The 23052-nt window shown below is 42.6% G+C and overlaps 1 protein-coding gene across 2 annotated transcripts in view; it reads right to left on the bottom strand.

Moving 5' to 3' along the window:
• LOC144479987 (tubulin-specific chaperone cofactor E-like protein) overlaps positions 1–23052 on the bottom strand; it is a 130416-nt gene that overhangs the window by 25942 nt on the left and 81422 nt on the right. For both annotated transcript variants that reach the window (XM_078199136.1, XM_078199137.1), the window contains 2 exons: positions 12227–12353; positions 10581–10694 (listed from right to left, as the gene is read on the bottom strand). In XM_078199136.1, the coding sequence (XP_078055262.1) occupies positions 10581–10694; positions 12227–12353 (241 nt within the window). The remainder of the gene's footprint in view (positions 1–10580; positions 10695–12226; positions 12354–23052) is intronic.

Consider the following 23052-nt stretch of genomic DNA (forward strand, 5'->3'; position numbering starts at 1 on the left):
AAACCTCTCGTTCTTGAACTTTTTACAACGAGGAACAGTTCTTCCTATTTACTTTGTCCAATCCCCTCATGATTTTGAGCCTAACAAATTTCCTCTCAGCTTTCTTTTCTCCATACAGAACAGTCCCAATATCTCTCATCTTTCCTCATAACTGAAGTTTCTCATCAAAGAACAAAGAACAATACAGCACAGGAAATAGGCCCTTCGGCCCTCCAAGCCTGTGCCGCTCATTGGTCCAACTGGACCATTCGTTTGTATCCCTCCATTCCCAGACTGCTCATGTGACTATCCAGGTAAGAGTTAAACGATGCCAGTGTGTCTGCCTCCACCACCCTACTTGGCAGCGCATTCCAGGCCCCCACCACTCTCTGTGTAAAAAATGTCCCTCTGATATCTGAGTTATACCTCGCCCCTCTCATCTTGAGCCGTGACCCCTCGTGATCGTCACCTCCGACCTGGGAAAAAGCTTCCCACTGTTCACCCTATCTATACCCTTCATAATCTTGTACACCTCTATTAGGTCTCCCCTCATTCTCCGTCTTTCCAGGGAGAACAAGCCCAGTTTACCCAATCTCTCCTCATAGCTAAGACCCTCCATATCAGGCAACATCCTGGTAAACCTTCTCTGCACTCTCTCTAAAGCCTCCATGTCCTTCTGGTAGTGCAGCGACCAGAACTGGACGCAGTACTCCAAATGTGGCCTAACCAGTGTTCTATACAGCTGCAACATCAGACTCCAGCTTTTATACTCTATACCTCGTCCTATCAAGGCAAGCATACCATATGCCTTCTTCACCACCTTCTCCACCTGTGCTGCCACCTTCAAGGATTTGTGGACTTGCACACCTAGGTCCCTCTGTGTTTCTATACTCTTGATGGCTCTGCCATTTATTGTATAACTCCCCCCTACATTAGTTCTTCCAAAATGCATCACTTCGCATTTATCTGGATTAAATTCCATCTGCCATTTCTCCGCCCAATTTTCCAGCCTATCTATATCCTGCTGTATTGTCCGACAATGTTCATCGCTATCCGCAAGTCCAGCCATCTTCGTGTCATCCACAAACTTGCTGATAACACCAGTTACACCTTCTTCCAAATCATTTATATATATCACAAATAGCAGAGGTCCCAGTACAGAGCCCTGCGGAACACCACTGGTCACAGACCTCCAGCCGGAAAAAGACCCTTCGACTGCTACCCTCTGTCTCCTGTGGCCAAGCCAGTTCTCTACCCATCTAGCCACCTCTCCTTGTATCCTATGAGCCTTAACCTTCTTAACCAACCTGCCATGAGGGACTTTGTCAAATGCCTTACTGAAATCCATATAGACGACATCCACGGCCCTTCCTTCGTCAACCGTTTTTGTCACTTCCTCAAAAAACTCCACCAAATTTGTAAGGCACGACCTCCCTCTTACAAAACCATGCTGTCTGTCACTAATGAGATTGTTCCGTTCTAAATGCACATACATCCTGTCTCTAAGAATCCTCTCCAACAACTTCCCTACCACGGAAGTCAAGCTCACTGGCCTATAAATACCCGGGTTATCCCTGCTACCCTTCTTAAATAACGGTACCACATTCGCTAATCCTCCAATCCTCAGGGACCTCACCTGTGTCCAATGAAGAGACAAAGATTTCCATCAGAGGCCCAGCAATTACATCTCTTGTCTCCCTGAGCAGTCTAGGATAGATGCCATCAGGCCCTGGGGATTTGTCAGTTTTAATGTGACCTAAAAAACCTAACACTTCCTCCCTTGTAATGGAGATTCTCTCTAACGGGTCAACACCTCCCTCTGAGACACTCCCAGTCAACAAGTCCCTCTCCTTTATGAATACCGATGCAAAGTATTCATTTAGGATCTCCCCTATTCCCTTGGGTTCTAAGCATAATTCCTCTCCTTTGTCCCTGAGAGGTCCGACTTTTTCCCTGATAACTCTCTTGTTCCTAACATATGATAAAATGCCTTAGGATTCTCCTTAATCCTAGGAACTATTCTTGTAAACCTCTTCTGCACACTCTCGAAAGTGTTCACATCCCTGTTAAAGTGTGGTGCCCAGAACTGTACACTATATTCCAGGTGAGGTCTAACTAGTGTAAGTTCAGCATAACCTCTTTGTACTCTATGTCCCTATTAATAAAGCCAAGAATTCTATGTGCTTTATTAACGGCTCTCTCCACCTGTCCTGCAACCTTTAATGATATACACCCAGGTCACTCTGTTTCTGCAACCCTTTTAGAATTTTCCAGCTTATTTTATGTTGTTTCTCTTGTGTTTTTCCTACAAAATGCATCACCTCACACTTCTCCAATTGATCTGCTTTCTGTCCATTCCACCAATTTGTCTATGTCCTTTTGACATTCTATTCTATCCTCACAGATTACAATATTTCCAAATTTTGTGTCACCCACAAATTTTAAATTAGTCCTCTGCACACCAGAAAGTAGATCATTAATATACATCAGTACCGGCCGCTGGAGAATACTACTACAAACTTTCCTTCAGTTCGAAAAACATGACCATTACTCTTTGCTTCCTATTATTCAGCCAATTTTGTATCCACATTGCTACTGTTCCTTTTATTCCATGAACTATATTTTATTTCACCTCTGTTCATAAAATCTCACTGGAATTGATGGGGAAGGACACTATGGAGGTTCCATAGAAAAATGTCTCTTACACCTCCCCGGAAGGAGACCAGTATGAAGGGGAGAGATGAAGTCTTCCAGGAGAGACAATCCCAATGGTGGAAGGCGGCCTGATACTGACGGGGTGCTAAATCAGGCCTCATTATTCTACAAGAGGTGAAATGCCTGCCTTAGGCAGTCATTCTGGAAGACTGCAATGTGATCTGACTCAATCTCATGTTGGATTGAGAATATCTTTCAGACGTTCATGGGATACAAAGAACAATGCAGCACAGGAACAGGCCCTTCGGCCCTCCAAGCCTGCGCAGATCATGATGTCTGCCTAAACTAAAGCCATATGCACTTACGGCGTCTGTATCCTTCCATCCTATTCATGTATTCATCTAGTTGCCCCTTAAATGCCGCTATCGTACCTGCTCCCACCACCTCCCCAGGCAGCGCATTCCAGACATTCACCACCCTCTGTGTAAAAATTTGCCTCACACATCTCCTCTAAACTTTTCCCTACACACCTTAAACCTATGACCAAGGAGGTGGATGGGGGCAAGGCAGTGGACGTGGTATATATGGATTTTAGTAAGGCGTTTGATAAGGTTCACCATGGTAGGCTTCTGCAGAAAATGCAGATGTATGGGATTGGGGGTGATCTAGGAAATTGGATCAGGAATTGGCTAGCGGATAGGAAACAGAGGGTGGTGGTTGATAGTAAATATTCATCATGGAGTGCGGTTACAAGTGGTGTACCTCAGGGATCTGTTTTGGGGCCACTGCTGTTTGTAATATTTATTAATGATCTGGATGAGGGTATAGTTGGGTGGATTAGCAAATTTGCTGATGACACCAAAGTCGGTGGTGTGGTAGACAGTGAGGAAGGGTGTCGTAGTTTGCAGGAAGACTTAGACAGGTTGCAAAGTTGGGCCGAGAGGTGGCGGATGGAGTTTAATGCAGAGAAGTGTGAGGTAATTCACTTTGGTAGGAATAACAGATGTGTTGAGTATAGGGCTAACGGGAGGACTTTGAATAGTGTGGAGGAGCAGAGGGATCTAGGTGTATGTGTGCATAGATCCCTGAAAGTTGGGAATCAAGTAGATAAGGTTGTTAAGAAGGCATATGGTGTCTTGGCGTTTATTGGTAGGGGGATTGAATTTAGGAGTCGTAGCGTTATGTTGCAACTGTACACAACTCTGGTGCGGCCGCACTTGGAGTACTGTGTGCAGTTCTGGTCCCCACATTACAGGAAGGATGTGGAGGCTTTGGAGAGGGTGCAGAGGAGGTTTACCAGGATGTTGCCTGGTATGGAGGGGAGATCCTATGAGGAGAGGCTGAGGGATTTGGGATTGTTTTCGCTGGAAAGGCGGCGGCTAAGAGGGGATCTTATTGAAACATATAAGATGATTAGAGGTTTAGATAGGGTGGATAGTGATAGCCTTTTTCCTCTGATGGAGAAATCCAGCACGAGGGGGCATGGCTTTAAATTGAGGGGGGGTAGTTATAGAACCGATGTCAGGGGTAGGTTCTTTACCCAGAGGGTGGTGAGGGATTGGAATGCCCTGCCAGCATCAGTAGTAAATGCGCCTAGTTTGGGGGCGTTTAAGAGATCCGTAGATAGGTTCATGGACGAAAAGAAATTGGTTTAGGTTGGAGGGTCACAGTTTTTTTTTAACTGGTCGGTGCAACATCGTGGGCCGAAGGGCCTGTTCTGCGCTGTAATGTTCTATGTTCTATGTTCTATGTCCCCTAGTTCTTGACTTTTCTACCCTCGGAAAGAGCATCTGATTATCCACTCTGTCCATGCCACTTGTAATCTTGTAGACCTCTATCAGGTCACCCCTCAACCCTCCGGCGTTCCTGTGAGAACAAATCGAGTTTCTCCAACCTCTCCTCATAGCTAATACTCTCCAGACCAGGCAACATTCTGATCAATCTTTTCTGTACCCTCTCCAAAGCATCCACATCCTTCTGATAGTGTCGCAACCAGAATTGCACACAATATTCTAAATGAGGCCTAACTAAGGTTCTGTACAGCTGCAGCATGACCTGCCAATCTTTATACTCAATGCTCCGACCAATGAAGACAAGCATGCTGTATACTTTCTTGACGACCATATCCACCTGCGTTGCCACTTTCAGTGATTGGTGGACATGTACGCCCAGATCTCTCTGCCTGTCAATACTCCATTTACTATATAATTCCTACATGCATTGGACCTTCCAAAATACATTATCTCACACTTGTCCAGATTAAACTCCATCTGCTATTTCTCCGCCCAAGTCTCCAACCGGTCTATATCTTGCTGTATCCTCTGACAATCTACTCCACTATGCGCAACTCCACCAATTTTTGTGTCACCTGCGAACTTACTAATCATACCAGCTACATTTTCCTCCAAATCATTTATATATACTACGAACAACAAAGGTCCCAGAACTGATCCCTGTGGAACACTGCTAGTCATAGCCTTCCATTCAGAAAAGCACCCTCTACTGCTACTCTCTGTCTTCTATGGCCAAGCCAGTTCTGTATCCACCTTGCCAGTTCTCCTCTGGTCCCTTGTGACTTCACCTTTCATACTAGTCTACCATGAGGTACCTTGTCAAAGGCTTTACTGAGGTCCATGTGTACAACATGCACTGCCTTTCCCTCATCTATCATCTTTGTCACTTCCTCGAAAAACTCAATCAAGTTAGCAAGGCATGACCTCCACTTCACAAAACCATGCTGTCTATCACTAATAAATCCATTTGTTTCCAAATTTGAATAAATCCTGCCCCTAAGAATCTTTTCCAATAATTTCCCTACCACTGAAGTAAGGCTCACCGGCTACAATTTCCTGGATTATCCCTGCTGCCCTTCTTAAACAATGGAACAACATTGGCTATCCTCCAGTTCTCTTGAACTTCACCTGTAGCCAATGAGGATACAAAGATTTCTGTCAAGGCCCCAGCAATTTCCACCCTAGCCTCTCTCAGTATTCTGGGGTAGATCCCATCAGGCCCTGGGTACTTATCTACTTCCATGCTTTTTAAGATGCCCAATATCTCCTCCTTTTTGATATCAACATGATCCAGAATATCTACACACCCTACCCTAGGCTCTTCATCCATCAAATCCCTCTCTTCGGTGAATACTGAGGCAAAGTATTCATTTAGTATCTTGCCCATTTCCTCTGGTTCCATGCATAAATTCCCTCAACTATCCTAGAGTGGACCAACCCTTTCCCTGGCTACCCTCTTCCTCTTTACACATGTATAAAATACCAAGAAGGTAGCCGAGAAGGTGGATGAGGGCAGGGCAGTCGACATTGTCAACACAGACTTTAGCAAGGCCTTTAACAAGGTACCACATGGTAGGTTGTTGCATAAGGTTAAATCTCTTGGGATCCAGGTGAGGTAGCCAATTGGATACAAAATTGGTTTGACGACAGAAGCCAGAGGGTGGTTGTAGAGGGTTGTTTTTCAAACTGGAGGCCTGTGACCAGCGGTGTACCTCAGGGATCTGTGTTAGGTCCACTGTTATTGGTTATTTACATTAATGATTTGGATGAGAATTTAGGAGGCATGGTTAGTAAGTTTGCAGATGACACCAAGACCTGTTGCATCGTGGACAGTGAAGAAGGTTATCTAGGATTGCAACAGGATTTTGATCAATTGGGCCAGTGAGCCAATGAATGGCAGATGGAGTTTAATTTAGATAAATGCAAGGTGATGCATTTTGGTAGTTTGAACCAGGGCAGGACTTACTCAGTTAACAGTAGGGCATTGGGGAGAGTTATAGAACAAAGAGATCTAGGAGTACAGGTTCATAGCTCCTTGAAAGTGGAGTCACAGATGGACAGGTTGGCGATGAAGGCATTCGGCATGCTTGGTTTCATTAGTCAGAACATTGAATACAGGAGTTGGGATGTCTTGTTGAAGTTGGACAAGAGATTAGTGAGGCCATACTTGGAAGACTGTGTACAGTTCTGGTCACCCTATTATAGAAAGGATATTAGAAAGGGGCGGCTTGGTGGCACAGCGGTTAGCACTGCTGCCTCATAGCTCCAGGGACCCGGGTTCGATTCCCGCTTGGGTCACAGTCTGTGCGGAGTTTGCATGTTCTCCACGTGTCTGCGTGGGTTTCGTCCGGGTGCTCTGGTTTCCTCCCACAGTCCAAAGATGTGCAGTTTAGGTGGATTGGCCAAGCTAAATTTCCCCTTAATGTCAGGGGTACTAGCGGGTAGATGCATGGGGTTATGGGGATAGGGCCTGGGTGGGACTGTGTCAGTGCATACTTGATGGGCTGAATGGCTTCCTTCTGCACTGTAGGATTCTATGATTCTACGATTATTAAACTAGAAAGAGTGCGGAAAAGATTTACTAGGATGCTACCAGGACTTGATGGATTGAGTTATAAGGAGAGGCTGGATAGACTGGGATTTTTTTCCCTGGAGCATAGGAGGCTTCGGGGTGATCTTATAGAGGTCTATAAAATAATGAGGGCATAGATCAGCTCGATAGTATCTTTTCCCAAAGGTAGGGGATTCTAAAACTAGAGGGTATAGGTTTAAGGTGAGTGGGAAGAGAAACAAAAGGGGCAATTTTTTCACACAGAGGGTGGTGAGTGTCTGGAACAAATTGCCAGAGGCAGTGGTAGAGGCGGGTACAATTTTGTCTTTTAAAAAGCATTTAGACAGTTACGTGGGTAAGATGGCTATTGAGGGATATGGGACAAACGCGGGCAATTGGGGCTAGCTTAATGGTAAATACTGGGCGGCATGAACAAGTTGGGCCAAAGGGCCTGTTTCCATGCTGTAAACCTCTATGACTTTGGCAATACAGAGCATAAACTGAAGAGGTCATGGGAATCAGGGCAAAGAGGAGATGGTAGTACTTAAGGCAAAACCTTGTGGCAGGTGTGACAAGGGGAACTTAGTCACTTATGGCTAATCACTTGGTGCAAAAGCTAAGAAAGGGAGATGTAAACATGAAAATCACCATAAGACTTTGCAGGCAGTAAGCAATAAGGGGCGTGAATTTCCCAGCTTGCTGCACTATTTTGTATCCATTTAGCTACCTCACCCTCGATCCCATGAGATTTAACCTTAGGCAACAACCTACCATGTGGAACCTTGTCAAAGGCCTTGCTAAAATCCATGTAGACAACATCAACTGCACTGCCCTCATCTACCTTCTTGGTTACCCCTTCAAAAAACTCAATCAAATTTGTGAGACATGATTTTTCCACTCACAAAGCCATGCTGACTGTCCTGAATCAGTGCTTGCGTCTCTCAAAATACCTTCTAACAACTTACCCACTACAGATGTGAGGCTCACCGACTTGTGGTTAATTAAAATAAGGTTACTCAAAAGCTAGAATTAGATTAGCACAGGTATCTTGGGGTTGAGAGGCTGGAAAAATAGGGAGGGCAAGGCCATGCAGGGATTAGAACCAGGGATGAGAATTTTAAAACCAAAACATCATTTGACTGGGAGTTAATGTAAGTCAATTAGCAGAGAGGTGAGAGGAGAATTGGTTTGCTGTCAGTTAAGACACAATGTGGAGATGCCGGCGTTGGACTGGGCTGAACACAGTAAGAGTTTTAACAACACCAGGTTAAAGTCCAACAGGTTTATATAGCAAATACCATTAGCTTTCGGAGCGCTGCTCCTTCGTCAGATGGAGTGGAAATCTGCTCTCAAACAGGGCACAGAGACACAAAATCAAGTTACAGAATACTGATTAGAATGCGATTAGAATTCTGATTAGAATACTGATTAGAATTTGCATTCTAATCAGTATTCTGTAACTTGATTTTGTGTCTCTGTGCCCTGTTTGAGAGCACATTTCCACTCCATCTGACGAAGGAGCAGCGCTCTGAAAGCTAATGGTATTTGCTACCTAATAAACCTGTTGGACTTTAGCCTGGTGTTGTTAAAACTCTTACTGAGTTAAGACACAGATAGCAGAGTTTAGATGACCTTAAATTTACAGATGGTAGCATATGGAAGACCAGTCAAGAGCGCATTGGAATAATCTAAACAAAGGCATGAATCAGGGTTTCAGCAGCAGATAAGCTGTAACAAGTGAAGTCAGGCATAGTCATGGAAGTGGAAACAGGTACTCTTAGACATGGTATGGACATGAGGTCAAAAGCGTATCTCAGGATCAAATGTGGCATGAAGGTTATGAACAGATAGACTTAATTTCACACTGTTAACAAGAGGAACAGAGTTGGTAACTAATATAGCCAGATGACAAGCTTCATTGAAAGTTAAAAGTAGACTGTTTGAAAATTAGGTTTCAGTCAGCATCTGGTGTTCATAGATTTAATGATAGTGTGGATAGCAAACAAGAAGACATTTTGGAGAGGAATATGAAACAAGTCAGTAGTTGTTAACCCGGTGGCAGACATATTCTCTTGGCAATGCACAGCTATTAATAGATGCATACATTCAACTTCACAAACTCTCATTCAGTGTGCCTGTCTTTCTTCTGGTAATGGTGTACCATTTCTCAGTTTTGTCTTGTACAATTGTTGCTATTTACATATACAGCAGGTACAACAATGATTTCATGTTTTTCCAATAAACATTTTAAGCAATTATCATATTCAGAGACTGTGAATGGAATATTACATTTTACAGTGCTTGAAGCAGTTGGCAGAAGATCATGTCAAAATATTATTCAAATAGTAGATAGTTTGCAAATAGTAGATAGTCTGCAGGTACAACAGATGATCAAGAAGGCAAATGGGATGTTGGCCTATATTGCGAGGGGGATAGAATATAAAAGCAGGGATGTCTTGATGCACCTGTACAGGGCATTGGTGAGGCCGCAGCTGGAATACTGTGTGCAGTATTGGTCCCCTTATATGAGGAAGGATATATTGGCATTGGAGGGAGTGCAGAGAAGGTTCACCAGGTTGATACCGGAGATGAGGGGTTTGGATTATGAGGAGAGGCTGAGGAGATTGGGTTTGTACTCGTTGGAGTTTAGAAGGATGAGGGGGGATCTTATGGAGACTTATAAGATAATGCGGGGGCTGGATAGGGTGGAGGCGGAGAGATTCTTTCCACTTAGTAAGGAAGTTAAAACTAGAGGACACAGCCTCAAAATAAAGGGGGGTCGGTTTAAGACAGAGTTGAGGAGGAACTTCTTCTCCCAGAGGGTGGTGAATCTCTGGAATTCTCTGCCCACTGAGGTGGTGGAGGCTACCTCGCTGAATATGTTTAAAGCGCGGATGGATGGATTCCTGATCGGTAAGGGAATTAAGGGTTATGGGGATCAGGCGGGTAAGTGGTACTGATCCATGTCAGATCAGCCATGATCTTATTGAATGGCGGGGCAGGCTCGAGGGGCTAGATGGCCTACTCCTGCTCCTATTTCTTATGTTCCTATTTCTTATGTTTGGTCAACTCTGGGAAGGACAGCTCCCAAAGCTGAGACTGGCAGCATTCCCAACGTCCTTCTATTTTTATCATTTTGCATCTCAATAAGGATGACATTTGTTCTGTTTTGGGGTTCTAGAAATGCCTGGATTTGTACCAACGTCAGAATCTTGGGACAAAAGTTTGGGAGAATAAACAGACAAAATAAATTAAATCTGCAAACTGCAAAGAAGCACAAGGATTAAATATGAATGAACCTAGAGCAGGCTAAGGCTGAAATTCTATCCAATCCAATGCAACCCAAAGCAAATCTTTTTATAAACTTACGTTTCTATAATGGCTCTATACATAAAAAAAGTGTCAATCATTCATTGGATGAAGAGAATGGTATACACCAAGGAGAAAAGTGGGAAAACAGGATGCAGCTCGGTCAAAGAATATACTTGAAAAGATGCACTTTGAAGCAGTGAGAGAAGTAATAAGATGGAAGAATTTAGAGAGGTGGAGGAGCAGGGAGCAGGTGCAGTGGAGGTTGAGAATTCTGAAAAGGAATCACTTGCCTGTCTGGTAATTCTTCATCTGGGTGATTTATATGGTAACGTATGAAAAATCGTTCCGCATCTATCCTCTCTCCTGCAACTTTGCTGCCATTTAATAGTGTAACAGATGGCAACCTGGTTAGAGAAATGCAATGAAATGAAATTCTGCCAGCAAGAGAGGACATTAGTTTATTTTTGATGAATTAACGATCTATAAAAATCGAACAAGTGACCCCTCGAACAAGGTGTAAAAACACAGCTTTCTGTTCCAGGCTTGAGCCAGTGATGTGGCCGGTAGGTTTTAGAGTTATAATGCTAAACACTCACATCGTTTTTAAAATGTTATCAAGACAATCATGAAAATAAGAATTAATATAATCAATAATTAATATGAGATTAGAAAAATTTAAATTGCACAAGGTTGTTTAGATTTTGGAATTTTCTGCTCTAAGTTCCATTAACTTGAGCTGATCCAAAACTCTGCTACTCATGTCCTAACCTGCACCAAGCTCTATTCACCCATCATCTGTACTCACTGTACAAGATCTACATTGGTTCTTGGTTTTCTGATACTTCAATTTTAAATTGCTCATGCTTATTTTCAAATCTCTCCTGGCCTCTCCCACTCCCTTTTAAACTCCTCTAGCACCGCAACTCTCCAAGATGTCTGCAGATCTTCAATTCTGACCTCTTGCATTTCCTATTTTAACCACTTCATCATTGCTGGCTGTGCCTTCAACCAACCAGACCCTAAACTCTGAAATTTCTTCTTGAAACCTCTCACTTTTGGCTTTCCTATCTCTCTCTCTCTCTCTCTCCTTTAAGATGCACTTTAAGAAAAGCAACGTTGACCAAGCATTTAATCACCTGTCCTCATGTCTCCAATGTGGTTTAGTCAAATGCTGTTTGATAATGTTCCTGTGAAGCATCTTGGAATATTTTATTAAATTAATGCTATATAAACACATGATGCTAATTATGATCCATAAATTATTTTAAATAATCAGATAGTTTATTTAAAAAGGAACATTGGATATTATGGGAAGAAATCAAAAAGGTGGATTAGATGTAGTGTCTCATGTGGAGGGAAATAAAGACCAATGAGTTGAATGGTCAGAGTCTGTGCTGAAATTCTGTACAATTATATGGATATCGATGTGGCATTTCCAGGTCAGGTGTGCACATTGAGAGATAACTGATACAAAAAATAGGAGGCTTTTGGAAGGAAGGGCAGAATTTATATGTTTAATCATAACAGGAATGAGCTGATGGAATGTGGGAATAGAGGAGACAATTTTAAATTTAGGAATTTGTTAAGCTCAAAGCTATAACAACATTTGAATAACCTAAAGCAAAACTGATCTGCATGCTACGGGAACTGGCAAATAGACAGAAAATCAACACACCATTGTAATTTAATTCATTTATTAGGCATCAAGTAATTAGAAAGATATCTTAGTGCAAGAATGGATACCAATAACCACAAAAAGAAATTGACCACAGGCCGTCCACCCAAACTTTCACACTTGCAGCTCAATGCAAATCGTCCACAGCCACCAATACAACACTATGCAGTCAGATATAACCCTCTCCCACCCATAGGCTCAAATGCAACTTCTACATGGTTCAATGTGTATGTTCAAGATGGATCAAAAGATTACGGTTACCTAGCTATGACAAGCTTGCGTCGCTCCTCCTCAGAATAACTCTGCAGTAAGGGAATTCCTAGAAGCCTCACTTCTTCCAGTTTAGGAAACGCTTTGAGTTTATCAATGTCATTCCAAGAGCTTAGTCCTAGTGGATAATAGTGCTGTATTAGCATCTGCAGTCATAAACTAAGCAGCAGGTATAAAGTATAATCAACCTTTATAACTTAATACAAATTCACAGCATCCTTTGTTAGCTCACTTCCTATATCTTCAGAGAATTTAACACAAGTCAAAAAGTGATAAACAGCTTCATTGGGATTTAAGATGGACAAATCCCGAGATCTGAATGACTTCCTCCCTAGAGTATTAAAAGAAGCAAGTGAGGAAATTTGCAAAAGCTGATGCAATCAATATTCTCTAAATTTGAAAGTTCAACCTTTGACTAAGAATTCTGCAAATGCTATTCCAGCATATAGGGAAGAAGTAAAAACCTGGTAACTACATATCTTTTTGTCTAACATTTAACATATTTAATGGCGTCCTTCATCAGGGATGGAGTGACTGAGTACTTCCAATAAGTGCAAGTTAATTAAAGAGAGTCAGCATGGATTGAAGTTACATCTGGCTAAACTAATTGAATGTTTAAAAATGAGGTCATTACCAAATTAGATGAGAGACGGATCTGGCTGTTTTCTTTTTGGCCTTCCAGAAGCATTTGATAAATTTCCACAAGTGTATGTGCATGAATTAGAGGTACTTTTGTGATAGAGATTGATAGGTTGCTGGGGATGATACAGAAAGTATGCATAAAGGGAATGTTCTCTGATTGGCAGGTTGTTTCCCAGCATTCTGAACTGGGTGCTAAGCTCCTTATCATTCATATTAATGGTTTGGATGAAGGGAAGAGTGTTTCATAGCTAGGTTTTTGAAAAGGCCTAAGTTTGGGGGGGCAGTAAATTGTGCAGAGGGGAGCAAGACATTATTGTAGCACATAATAAATGTGGGCAAGCACTTTCATACTGACAGACATAGAGACATACAAAATAGAAGTAGGCCAATTGGGCCCCTCCAGCCTGCTCTGCCATTCGATAAAACAACGGCTGATCTGTTTCTGTTTCAAATTCCATATTCCTATTTACCTTTGATAACCTTTGATTCTCTTTCTAACAAGAATTGAACGACCTCCACCTTAAAAATATCCAATAATTCTGCCTCCACATCTGAAGTAGAGTTCCAAAGTTGCACAACTTGCTGAGAGAAAAAAATTCTCCTTATCTGTGTCCCAATTTTAAAACAGTGCCCCCTAGTTCTGGGCTCACCCACAAGAGGAAATATCCATTCCCTGTCCATCTTGTCAAGATTACTCAAGATCAATCAATTCAACACACTCTTCTAAACTTCAGTGAAAACAAGCCCAGTCTGTCTAACCTTTCCTCATAGGCTGACCTGCTCATTCTAATTATCAGCCTAGCAAACATCCTTTGAACTTCCTCCAATATATTTACATCCTTTCTTAAAGAACAAAGAACAGTACAGTACAGGAACAGGCCATTTGACCCACCAAGTCTGTGCTGACATAGATGTCTCTCCAATCTAATATTTTCTTGCCTCTATGTGGTCCATATCCCTCTATTCTCTGCCTATTCATGTATCTATCCAAATGTCTCTTGAACGTTGTTGTAGAATCTGCTTTCACCATCTCCTCCGGCAGCTTTTTCCAGGCATTCACCACCCTCTGCGTGAAAAATTTGCCCCTTACATCTCTTTTAAACTTTCCCCCTCTCGCTCTCAACCCATGCCCCCGAGTAATTGACCCTTCGACCCTGGGAAAAAGACTTAACTATCCACACTATCCAAGCCTGTCATAATCTTGTAAACCTCCATCAGGTCCCCCCCTCATCCTCCGACGCTCCCATGGAAACAATTCAAGTTTGTTCAACCTTTCTTCGTAGTCCATATCCTCCAAACCAGGCAACATCCTGGGAAATCTTTTCTGCATCCTTTCTAATGCATCAACATCCTTCCGGTAGTGTGGTGACCAGAATTGTACACAATACTCCAAATGGGGCCTAACCAAAGTCTTATACAGCTGCAACATGATTTTCCAATTCCTATACTCAATGCCCCGACTGATGAAGACCAGTATGCCACACGCCTTCTTGACTACCTTGTCCAGCTGAGTTGCCACCTTCAGGGAAATGTGGATTTGCATATCTAGATCCCTCTGTATGCTAATATTTCTAAGGGCTCTACCATTTACTGCATACTTTCCTTCAGCAGTAGACCTTCCAAATCACATCGCCTCACATCTGTCCGGGTTAAATTCCATCTGTCATCTTTTGGCCCAGGTCTCCAGCCGATTTATATCCAGCTATATCCTCTGATAATCCTCCTCACTATCTGTTATTCCCCCAATTTTTGTATCATCTGCAAATTTACTGATCAGACCACCTACATTTTCCTCCAGATCATTTATATATATTAAAAACAACAGAGGTCCCTGCACTGATCCTTGTGGAACACCACATGTCACAGGCCTCAAGTTAGAAAAGTACCCTTCCACTGCTACTCTCTGCTTTCTATGCCCAAACCAGTTTTGTATCCATCTTACCAGCTCACCTCGGATCCCATGCCATGAGGAACCTTATTAAAGACTTCACTAAAGCCCATGTATATGGCCTGGGAGTAAATAGCAGGTCCCCTGGCAGAGATATTTGAATCATTGACAGCCACAGGTGAGGTGCCTGAAGATTGGAGAGTGGCAAATGTTGTGCCTTTCTTTAAAAAGGGCTGAAGGGAAAAGCCTGGGAACTACAGGCCGGTGAGCCTCATATCTGTAGTGGGTAAGTTGTTAGAAGGTATTCTGAGAGACAGGATCTACAGGCATTTAGAGATGCAAAGACTGGTTAGGGTCAGTCAGCATGGCTTTGTGAGAGGAAAATCATGTCTCACAAATTTGATTGAATTTTTTGAAGGGGTAACCAAGAAGGTAGATGAGGGCAGTGCAGTTGATGTTGTCTACATGGACTTTAACAAGGCATTTGACAAGGTACCACATGGTAGATTGTTGCATAAGGTTAAATCTCAGGGATGAAGTAGTGAAATGGATACAAAATTGGCTTGATGACAGAAGACAGAGCGTGGTTGTAGAGGGTCGTTTTTCAAACTGAAGGCCTGTGACCAGCGGTGTGCCTCAGGGATTGGTGCTGGGTCCATTGTTATTTGTCATTTATATTAATGATTTGGATGAGAATATAGGAAGCATGGTTGGTAAGTTTGCAGATGACACCAAGATTGGTGGCATAGTGGACAGCGAAGAAGATTATCTAGGATTGCAACGGGATCTTGATCAATTGGGCCAGTGGGCTGACAAATGGCAGATGGAGTTTAATGATGCATTTTGGTAGATCGAACCAGGGTAGGACTTACTCAGTTAATGGTAGGGTGTTGGGGAGAATTATAGAACAAAGAGACTTAGGGGTACAGGTTCACAGCTCCTTGACAGTGGAGTCACAGGTGGACAGAGTGGTGAAGAAGGCATTCGGCATGCTTGGTTTCATTGGTCAGAACATTGAATACAGGAGTTGGGACGTCTGGTTGAAGTTGTACAAGACATTGGTAAGGCCACACTTGGAATACTGTGTACAGTTCTGGTCCCCTATTATAGAAATTATATTATTAAACTAGAAAGACTGCAGAAACAATTTACTAGGATGCTACCGGAACTTGATGGTTTGAGTTATAAGGAGAGACTGGATAGACTGGGACTTCTTTCCTTGGAGCGTAGGAGGCATAGAGATGATCTTATAGAGGTCTATAAAATAATGAGGGGCATAGATCATTGAGATAATCAATATCTTTTCCCAAAGGTCTAACACTAGAGGGCATAGGCTTAAGGTGAGAGGGGAGAGATACAAAAGGGTCCAGAGGGGCAATTTTTTCACACAGGGGGTAGTGAGTGTCTGGAACAAGCTGCCAGAGGTAATGGTAGAGGTGGGTACAATTTTGTCTTTTAAAAAGCGTTTAGACAGTTGTATGGGTAAGATGGGTATAGACGGATATGGGCCAAACGCGGGCAATTAAGACTAGCTTAGTGTTTAAAAAAGGGGCAGCATGGACAAGTTGGGCCAAAGGGCCTGTTTCCATGCTGTAAACCTCTATGATCTAAATAACATCCACTGCCCTGCCCTGGTCATTTTTTTTTGTCACTTCCTCAAAGAACTCAATCAAGTTCGTGAGGCACGACCTCCCCTTCACAAAACCATATTGCCCATCGCCAAGAAGCCTATTCTCTTCCAAATGTGAATATATCCTGTCCCTAAGAATCTTCTCCAATAATTTCCCCAGCACTGATGTAAGGCTCACAGTCCTATAATTTCCCGGATTTTCTCTCTGCCCTTCTTAAACAGTGGAACAATGTTAGCTACTCTCCAATCCTCTGGTACCTTGCCAGTGGCTGAAGAGGATACAAAAATTTTGGCCAAGGCCTCAGCAATTTCTTCCCTTGCCTCTCTCAGTATTCTGGAATAGACCCTATCTGGCCCTGGGGACTTGTCCACCTTAATGTTTTTCAAAACCTCCACCCATTTTATCTCAACATATCCTAGAATGTCAACATCCTCCTTTCTATACTCACCATCCACCACATTCTTCTCCTTTGTGAATACTGATGCAAAGTACTCATTAAGGACCTCACCCACCTCATCTGGCTCCACAAACAAATTCCCTGCACTGTCCTTGAGTGGACCTACCCTTTCCTTAGCTACCCTCTTCCTCCTTATATCCGCATGCAAAATCTTGGGATTCTCCTTAGTCCTGCCTGCCAAGGACATTTCATGGCGCCTTTTTTGCCCTCCTAAGTCCCTGTTTAAGCTCTTTTCTGCTATCTTTGTACTCCTCAAGAGCCTTATCCATTTTCAATTTCCTGAAATTTATGTATGTCTTAAATAAGGAGACTATAACTGCACACGAATATTCAAGATATGGTCTCACCAATGCCTCATATAACTGAAGCATTACATCCTTACTTTTAATAAAGAACAAAGAAGAAAGAAAAGTACAGCACAGGACGAGGCCCTTTGGCCCTCCAAGCCAGTACCGATCATGATGCCCTAACTAAAGAAAAAACGTTATGCCCTTACTCAGTCCATATCCCTCTATTCCCTCCCTATTCATGCACCCATCCAGATGCCTCTCAAATGTTGCTAATGTGCCTGCTTCCACCACCTCCTCTGGCAGCGCATTCCGGGCACCCATTACTCTCTGTGTGAAAAACTTCCCCCGCACATCTCCCTTAAACTTTCTCCCTCTCATCTTGAACCTGTGCCCCCTTGTAATTGACTCTTCCACCCTGGGAAAAAGCCTCTGACTATCCACCCTGTCTGTGCCCCTCATAATTCTGTAGACCTCTTTCAGGTCTCCGCTCAGCCTCCGTCTTTCCAGTGTTATGAAGTTGCATATGTAAGGGTAAAAATGTGGTGTTTGACAAATGTAAATATTGAAAAGAAATACTGAAACAAAAAGAGGAAATCATAGAACATTGTCTCTTTAAAAGCTGATTGTGTCAGTGCCTTATGGAAAAGCTGTTTTGGGTTCAATGCTGAGCTGTTTAAATTGTAGAGATCAGGCTGCAGGAGCAGCTCTTTGCAACATTGTATCAAAGCCTAGAAGTCAGTATTCCAACATCGCAAAACAGGCTTTTGAATTGAACCAATGAGTTTAAAGCAAGTACGCAGAGGCACTGGACCAATGGAATTCAAATGTGAGCGTTGTTGACAGCCACAAGCCACTCAGATTGCAGGAATATTGTGAGGTAATTCCAGCTATATAAACCCAAACAGGGGTGAATAACAGTTAGAATAAGCTTGCCACCTCTTTAGTCATATAAAATCCTGCAGTTTTATATCTTCAGAAAATCATCATTAGAAAGAGATACCAACTCAGAAAGTGTTCCAGACGGAAACATCAAAAGAAAGTTCATACTTCCAACAGATGCCTAGTATTATATTATTTAAGAGTGACTATATTCGATAAGGATTTATTTTATTATTCCTGAGTCTTGTCATATTCGAACATCATTCTATTGGGGAGTTTATTCAGTTTGTTAATTGTTTAATAAGATTGTCACCAGTTTAAAAATAAAAACCTGTTAATTGTTCATGACAGAGAGTGTCAGATCCTGCTTTAATTGACCAAAACCAGTAGTTTCTTATTACCTCGCATACTTTTGTGTAAGATTACGAGGTGAGGTATCCCTTTGGGAGGTGGGGGGGTTCCAAAATTGCGCAGAGGGAAAAATCACCTCCGCGTCATAACACCAGTGAAATGTTCAATTCCTTTTATAATAAAGGATAGCATTCCATTAGCTTCCTTAATTACTTGCAGTACCTGCACAATAACCTATTGTGACTCACGGTCCAAAACACTTAATTTCGGCATCTTGGAATTCTGCAGCCATTCTTCATTTAAGTCATACTCTATTTATTCTTCCTACCAAAATGAACAACTTCACATTTTCCCACATTATACTCCATCTAACAGATTTTTGTTCACTCACTCAACCTATCTATATCCGTCTGCACCTTCATGTTCTCTTCACAACACATTATCCTACCTATCTTTGTGTCTTCTGAAAATTTAGCTACCATGCCTTCGCTCCCTCATCCAAATCATTGATACAAATTATATAAAGTTGATGTACAGCACAGGCCCCTGTGGAACTCCAGTCGCCCTATCCTGCCAATCAGAAAAAGACCCATTTATGTATATTGTTTCCTGTTAGTCAATCTTCAATCCATGCTGATATGCTACCCACTACACCATGCATTTTTATTTTCTGACTTTTAATCCAATAAATCAAGAAAATCCAAACTTGATTTGGGATTCCAAATACACAAATAATTGAATACCAGTAGATAGCTGTGAAAAATTGGAAAAAGCCAATGAAATGTTGATCTTTAGAGTTTTAAAGGGTGAGGAGTGATCCAATTGAGGTATTTAGAATAATATAATGGATTTGATAGAGTAGATAGAGAAGCTATTTTCTCCATTGCGGAATGCAGAACAAGGGTCAGGATCTTGAAATTAAGAGCTAGGCCATTAAAGAGTGAAATCAGTGAACAGTTTACCACACAAAAGATAATGGAAATATGGAAGTCTCTCAAATGACTGTGGATGCTGGAGGGTCAACGGAAATCTTCCAAACTGAAATAAACCTTTTTTTAATTAAGGGGATAAAAGTTTGTAGATCAAAGACAGGTGAGTTACAGTACAGTCCAGACATGATCTAAAAAAATGCAGGAATAAACTTTCCATTTTTTAAAAAGATAATTATCAAAGAAATAAAGGCAAAGGTTAAAGGAATTAAAAAGAATATGCAGAGGTTTGCTGGGACATGGACCAGCAGAAGCAATGGCTTTTATTGTTAGAACTTTTTTATTCATTTAAGGTTGTGGGCACAACTGGCAGTGCCAGCATTTATTGCCCGTCCCTAGTTGCCCTTGAGAAGGTGTTGGTGAGCTGGCTTCTTGAGCTATTGCAGTCCCTGAGTTGTAGGTACACCCACAGTGCTGTTAGGGAGGAAGCTCCTGGATTTTGGCCCAGCAACAGTGAAGGAATGGTGATATATTTCCAAGTCAGAATGGGGAGTGACTTGGAGGGGAATATCAAGGTGGTGGTGCTGCCCTTGTCCTTCTAGATAGTCGCGGCTTTGGAACAAGAACAGGAACTCACCAATGGTAAAAACAGAACCCATAATAGAACATAGAACATAACAGCGCAGTACAGGCCCTTCGGCCCTCGATGTTGCACCGACCAGTGGTACCAATCTAAAGCCCCTCTAATCTACACTATTCCAATATCATCCATATGTTTATCCAATAACCACTTGAACGCTCTCAACGTTGACGAGTCCACCACTGCTGCAGGCAGGGCATTCCACGTCCTTACTACTCTCTGAGTAAAGAACCTACCTCTAACATCTGTCCTATATCTCTCACCCCTCAATTTAAAGCTATGTCCCCTCGTGCTCGCCAACACCATCCAAGGAAAAAGGCTCTCACTATCCACCCTATCTAATCCTCTGATCATCTTGTATGCCTCTATTAAGTCACCTCTTAACCTTCTTCTCTCGAACGAAAACAACCTCAAGCCCCTCAGCCTTTCCTCATACGATTTTCCCACCATACCAGGCAACATCCTGGTAAATCTCCTCTGCACCCTTTCCAACACTTCCACATCTTTCCTATAATACGGCGACCAGAACTGTACGCAATACTCCAAATGCGGCTGCACCAGAGTTTTGTACAGTTGCAGCATGACCTCCTGGCTCCGAAACTCAATCCCTCTACCAATAAAAGCTAACACACCGTACGCCTTCTTAACAACCCTATCAACCTGGGTGCCAACTTTCAGGGATCTATGCACATGGACACCCAGATCCCTCTGTTCATCCACACTACCAAGTATCTTACCATTAGCCCAGTACTCTGTATTCCTGTTACTCCTTCCAAAGTGAATCACCTCACATTTTTCCGCATTAAACTCCATTTGCCACCTCTCAGCCCAGCTCTGCAGCTTATCTATGTCCCTCTGTAACCTGCCACTTCCCTCCGCACTGTCTACAACTCCACCGACTTTAGTGTCATCCGCAAATTTACTAATCCATCCTTCCACGCCCTCATCCAAGTCATTAATAAAAATGACAAACAGCAGTGGCCCCAAAACAGATCCTTGCGGTACACCACGAGTAACTGAACTCCAGGAGAATATTTCCCATCAACCACCACCCTTTGTTTTCTTACAGCTAGCCAATTCCTGATCCAAACCACTAAATCACCCACAATCCCATGTGTCCGTATTTTCTGCAAAAGCTTACCATGGGGAACCTTATCAAACGCTTTGCTGAAATCCATATACACCATATCAACCGCTTTACCCTCATCCACCTCTTTGGTCACCTTCTCAAAGAAGTCAATAAGGTTTGTGAGGCATGACCTACCCTTCACAAAACCGTGCTGACTATCCCTAATCAAATTATTCCTTTCTCGGTGATTATAAATCCTATCTCTTATAATCCTTTCGAATACTTTGCCCACAACAGAAGTAAGGCTCACCGGTCTATAATTACCAGGGTTGTCCCTACTCCCCTTCTTGAACAAGGGGACAACATTTGCTATCCTCCAGTCTTCTGGCACTGTTCCTGTAGACAATGACGACACAAAGATCAAAGCCAAAGGCTCTGCAATCTCCTCTCTAGCCTCCCAGAGAATCCTAGGATAAATCCCATCCGGCCCAGGGGACGTATCTATTTTTACCCTTTCCAGAATTGCTAACACCTCCTCCTTATGAACATCAATCCCATCCAGTCCAACAGCCTGCATCTCAGTACTCCCCTCAACAACACTGTCCCTCTCCAGTGTGAATACCGACGAAAAATATTCATTTAGTGCCTCTCCTATCTCTTCAGACTCCACGCACAACTTCCCACTCCTGTCCTTGACTGGCCCTAATCTTACCCTAGTCATTCTTTTACTCCGGACATACCTATAGAAAGCTTTAGGGTTTTCCTTGATCCTACCTGCCAACGACTTCTCATGTCCCCCTCCTGGCTCTTCTTAACTCTTTCTTTAGGTCCTTCCTGGCTAACTTGTAACTCTCAAGCACCCTAACTGAGCCTTCATGTCTCATCTTAACATAAGTCTCCTAAAATAATATCTGATATCTAATATCTGAATATCTCATCATAACCTTCTATGAAGTAAAATGCTATAATTCTATGCAAGATAAAATCAATTAGTTAACATGGAGTAAATGGAGTTAGTAAGCACAGAGTTTCTAAGAGCAGGTTAAGATTGACTAGTTGACAATATTCTTTTTTTAAAATGGGAATATCATAGAATCCCTACAGTGCAGAAGGAGGCTATTCAGCCCATCGAGTCTGCACTGACCACAATCCCACCCAGGCCCTATTTCCATAACCCCACATATTTACCCTACTAATCCCCTGACAGTAGGGTCAATTTAGCATGGCCAATCCACCTAATCTGCACATCTTTTGGACTGTGGGAGGAAACCGGAGTACCCAGAGGAAACCCACGCAGACACGGGGAGAACGTGCAAACTCCACACAGACAGTGACCCGAGGCCAGAATTGAACCTGGGTCCCTGGTGCTATGAGGCAGCAGTGCTAACCACTGTGCCACCGTGCTGCCCCAGTTGATAGAAACAACAGTGCATTGGTAAAGGGCATTGAACATATACATTTTCAGAAGAGTTACTATGCCACTTAGATACTTATGAGGATTCTGGCACATTATATTACAGAGAATGTCACCATGTGCGCAGATGAACAAGTGATAGAAACAAAGAGTGGAGATGATTTTTTTGGGATATAGTGGTGTTCCGACACTATTTTTAATTAATCTAAATGGCTTGGACATAGCCACAGGAAAGAGGGTACTAAAGTTTGCTACGAGGGGCAGGGCAAAGTGAGGGGGAATGCAGGACTGTGCAGGTTGACTTAAACCAGTTAGTGGATTGGGCAGATAAGCTGGAGATGCAGGAAAATGTGTAGTAGTACGTTCTAAGAAAAGTAACATTGAAAGAAGGTACACATTTAAAATTAAGATTCAAAGGGAAGGAACAGAATAATGTAGTTGTGCAGAGATATATGCTGGAAATTTACCAGCACACCTGCCCTGCAGAATGGCATTCTCTGTTGACCTCGGGTGGGATCTTACAAGCCTCGAGCAGGTGTGGCGGTAAAATTCCGGCAATTGATTCAACTGGAGTTGAATGAGGACAGAAAAGAACATAAAGATGGAGGTTGATTAGAAGATCAGACT

This window comes from Mustelus asterias, chromosome 27 (assembly GCF_964213995.1).
Source record: "Mustelus asterias chromosome 27, sMusAst1.hap1.1, whole genome shotgun sequence".
Taxonomy (NCBI): Eukaryota; Metazoa; Chordata; class Chondrichthyes; order Carcharhiniformes; family Triakidae; genus Mustelus; species Mustelus asterias.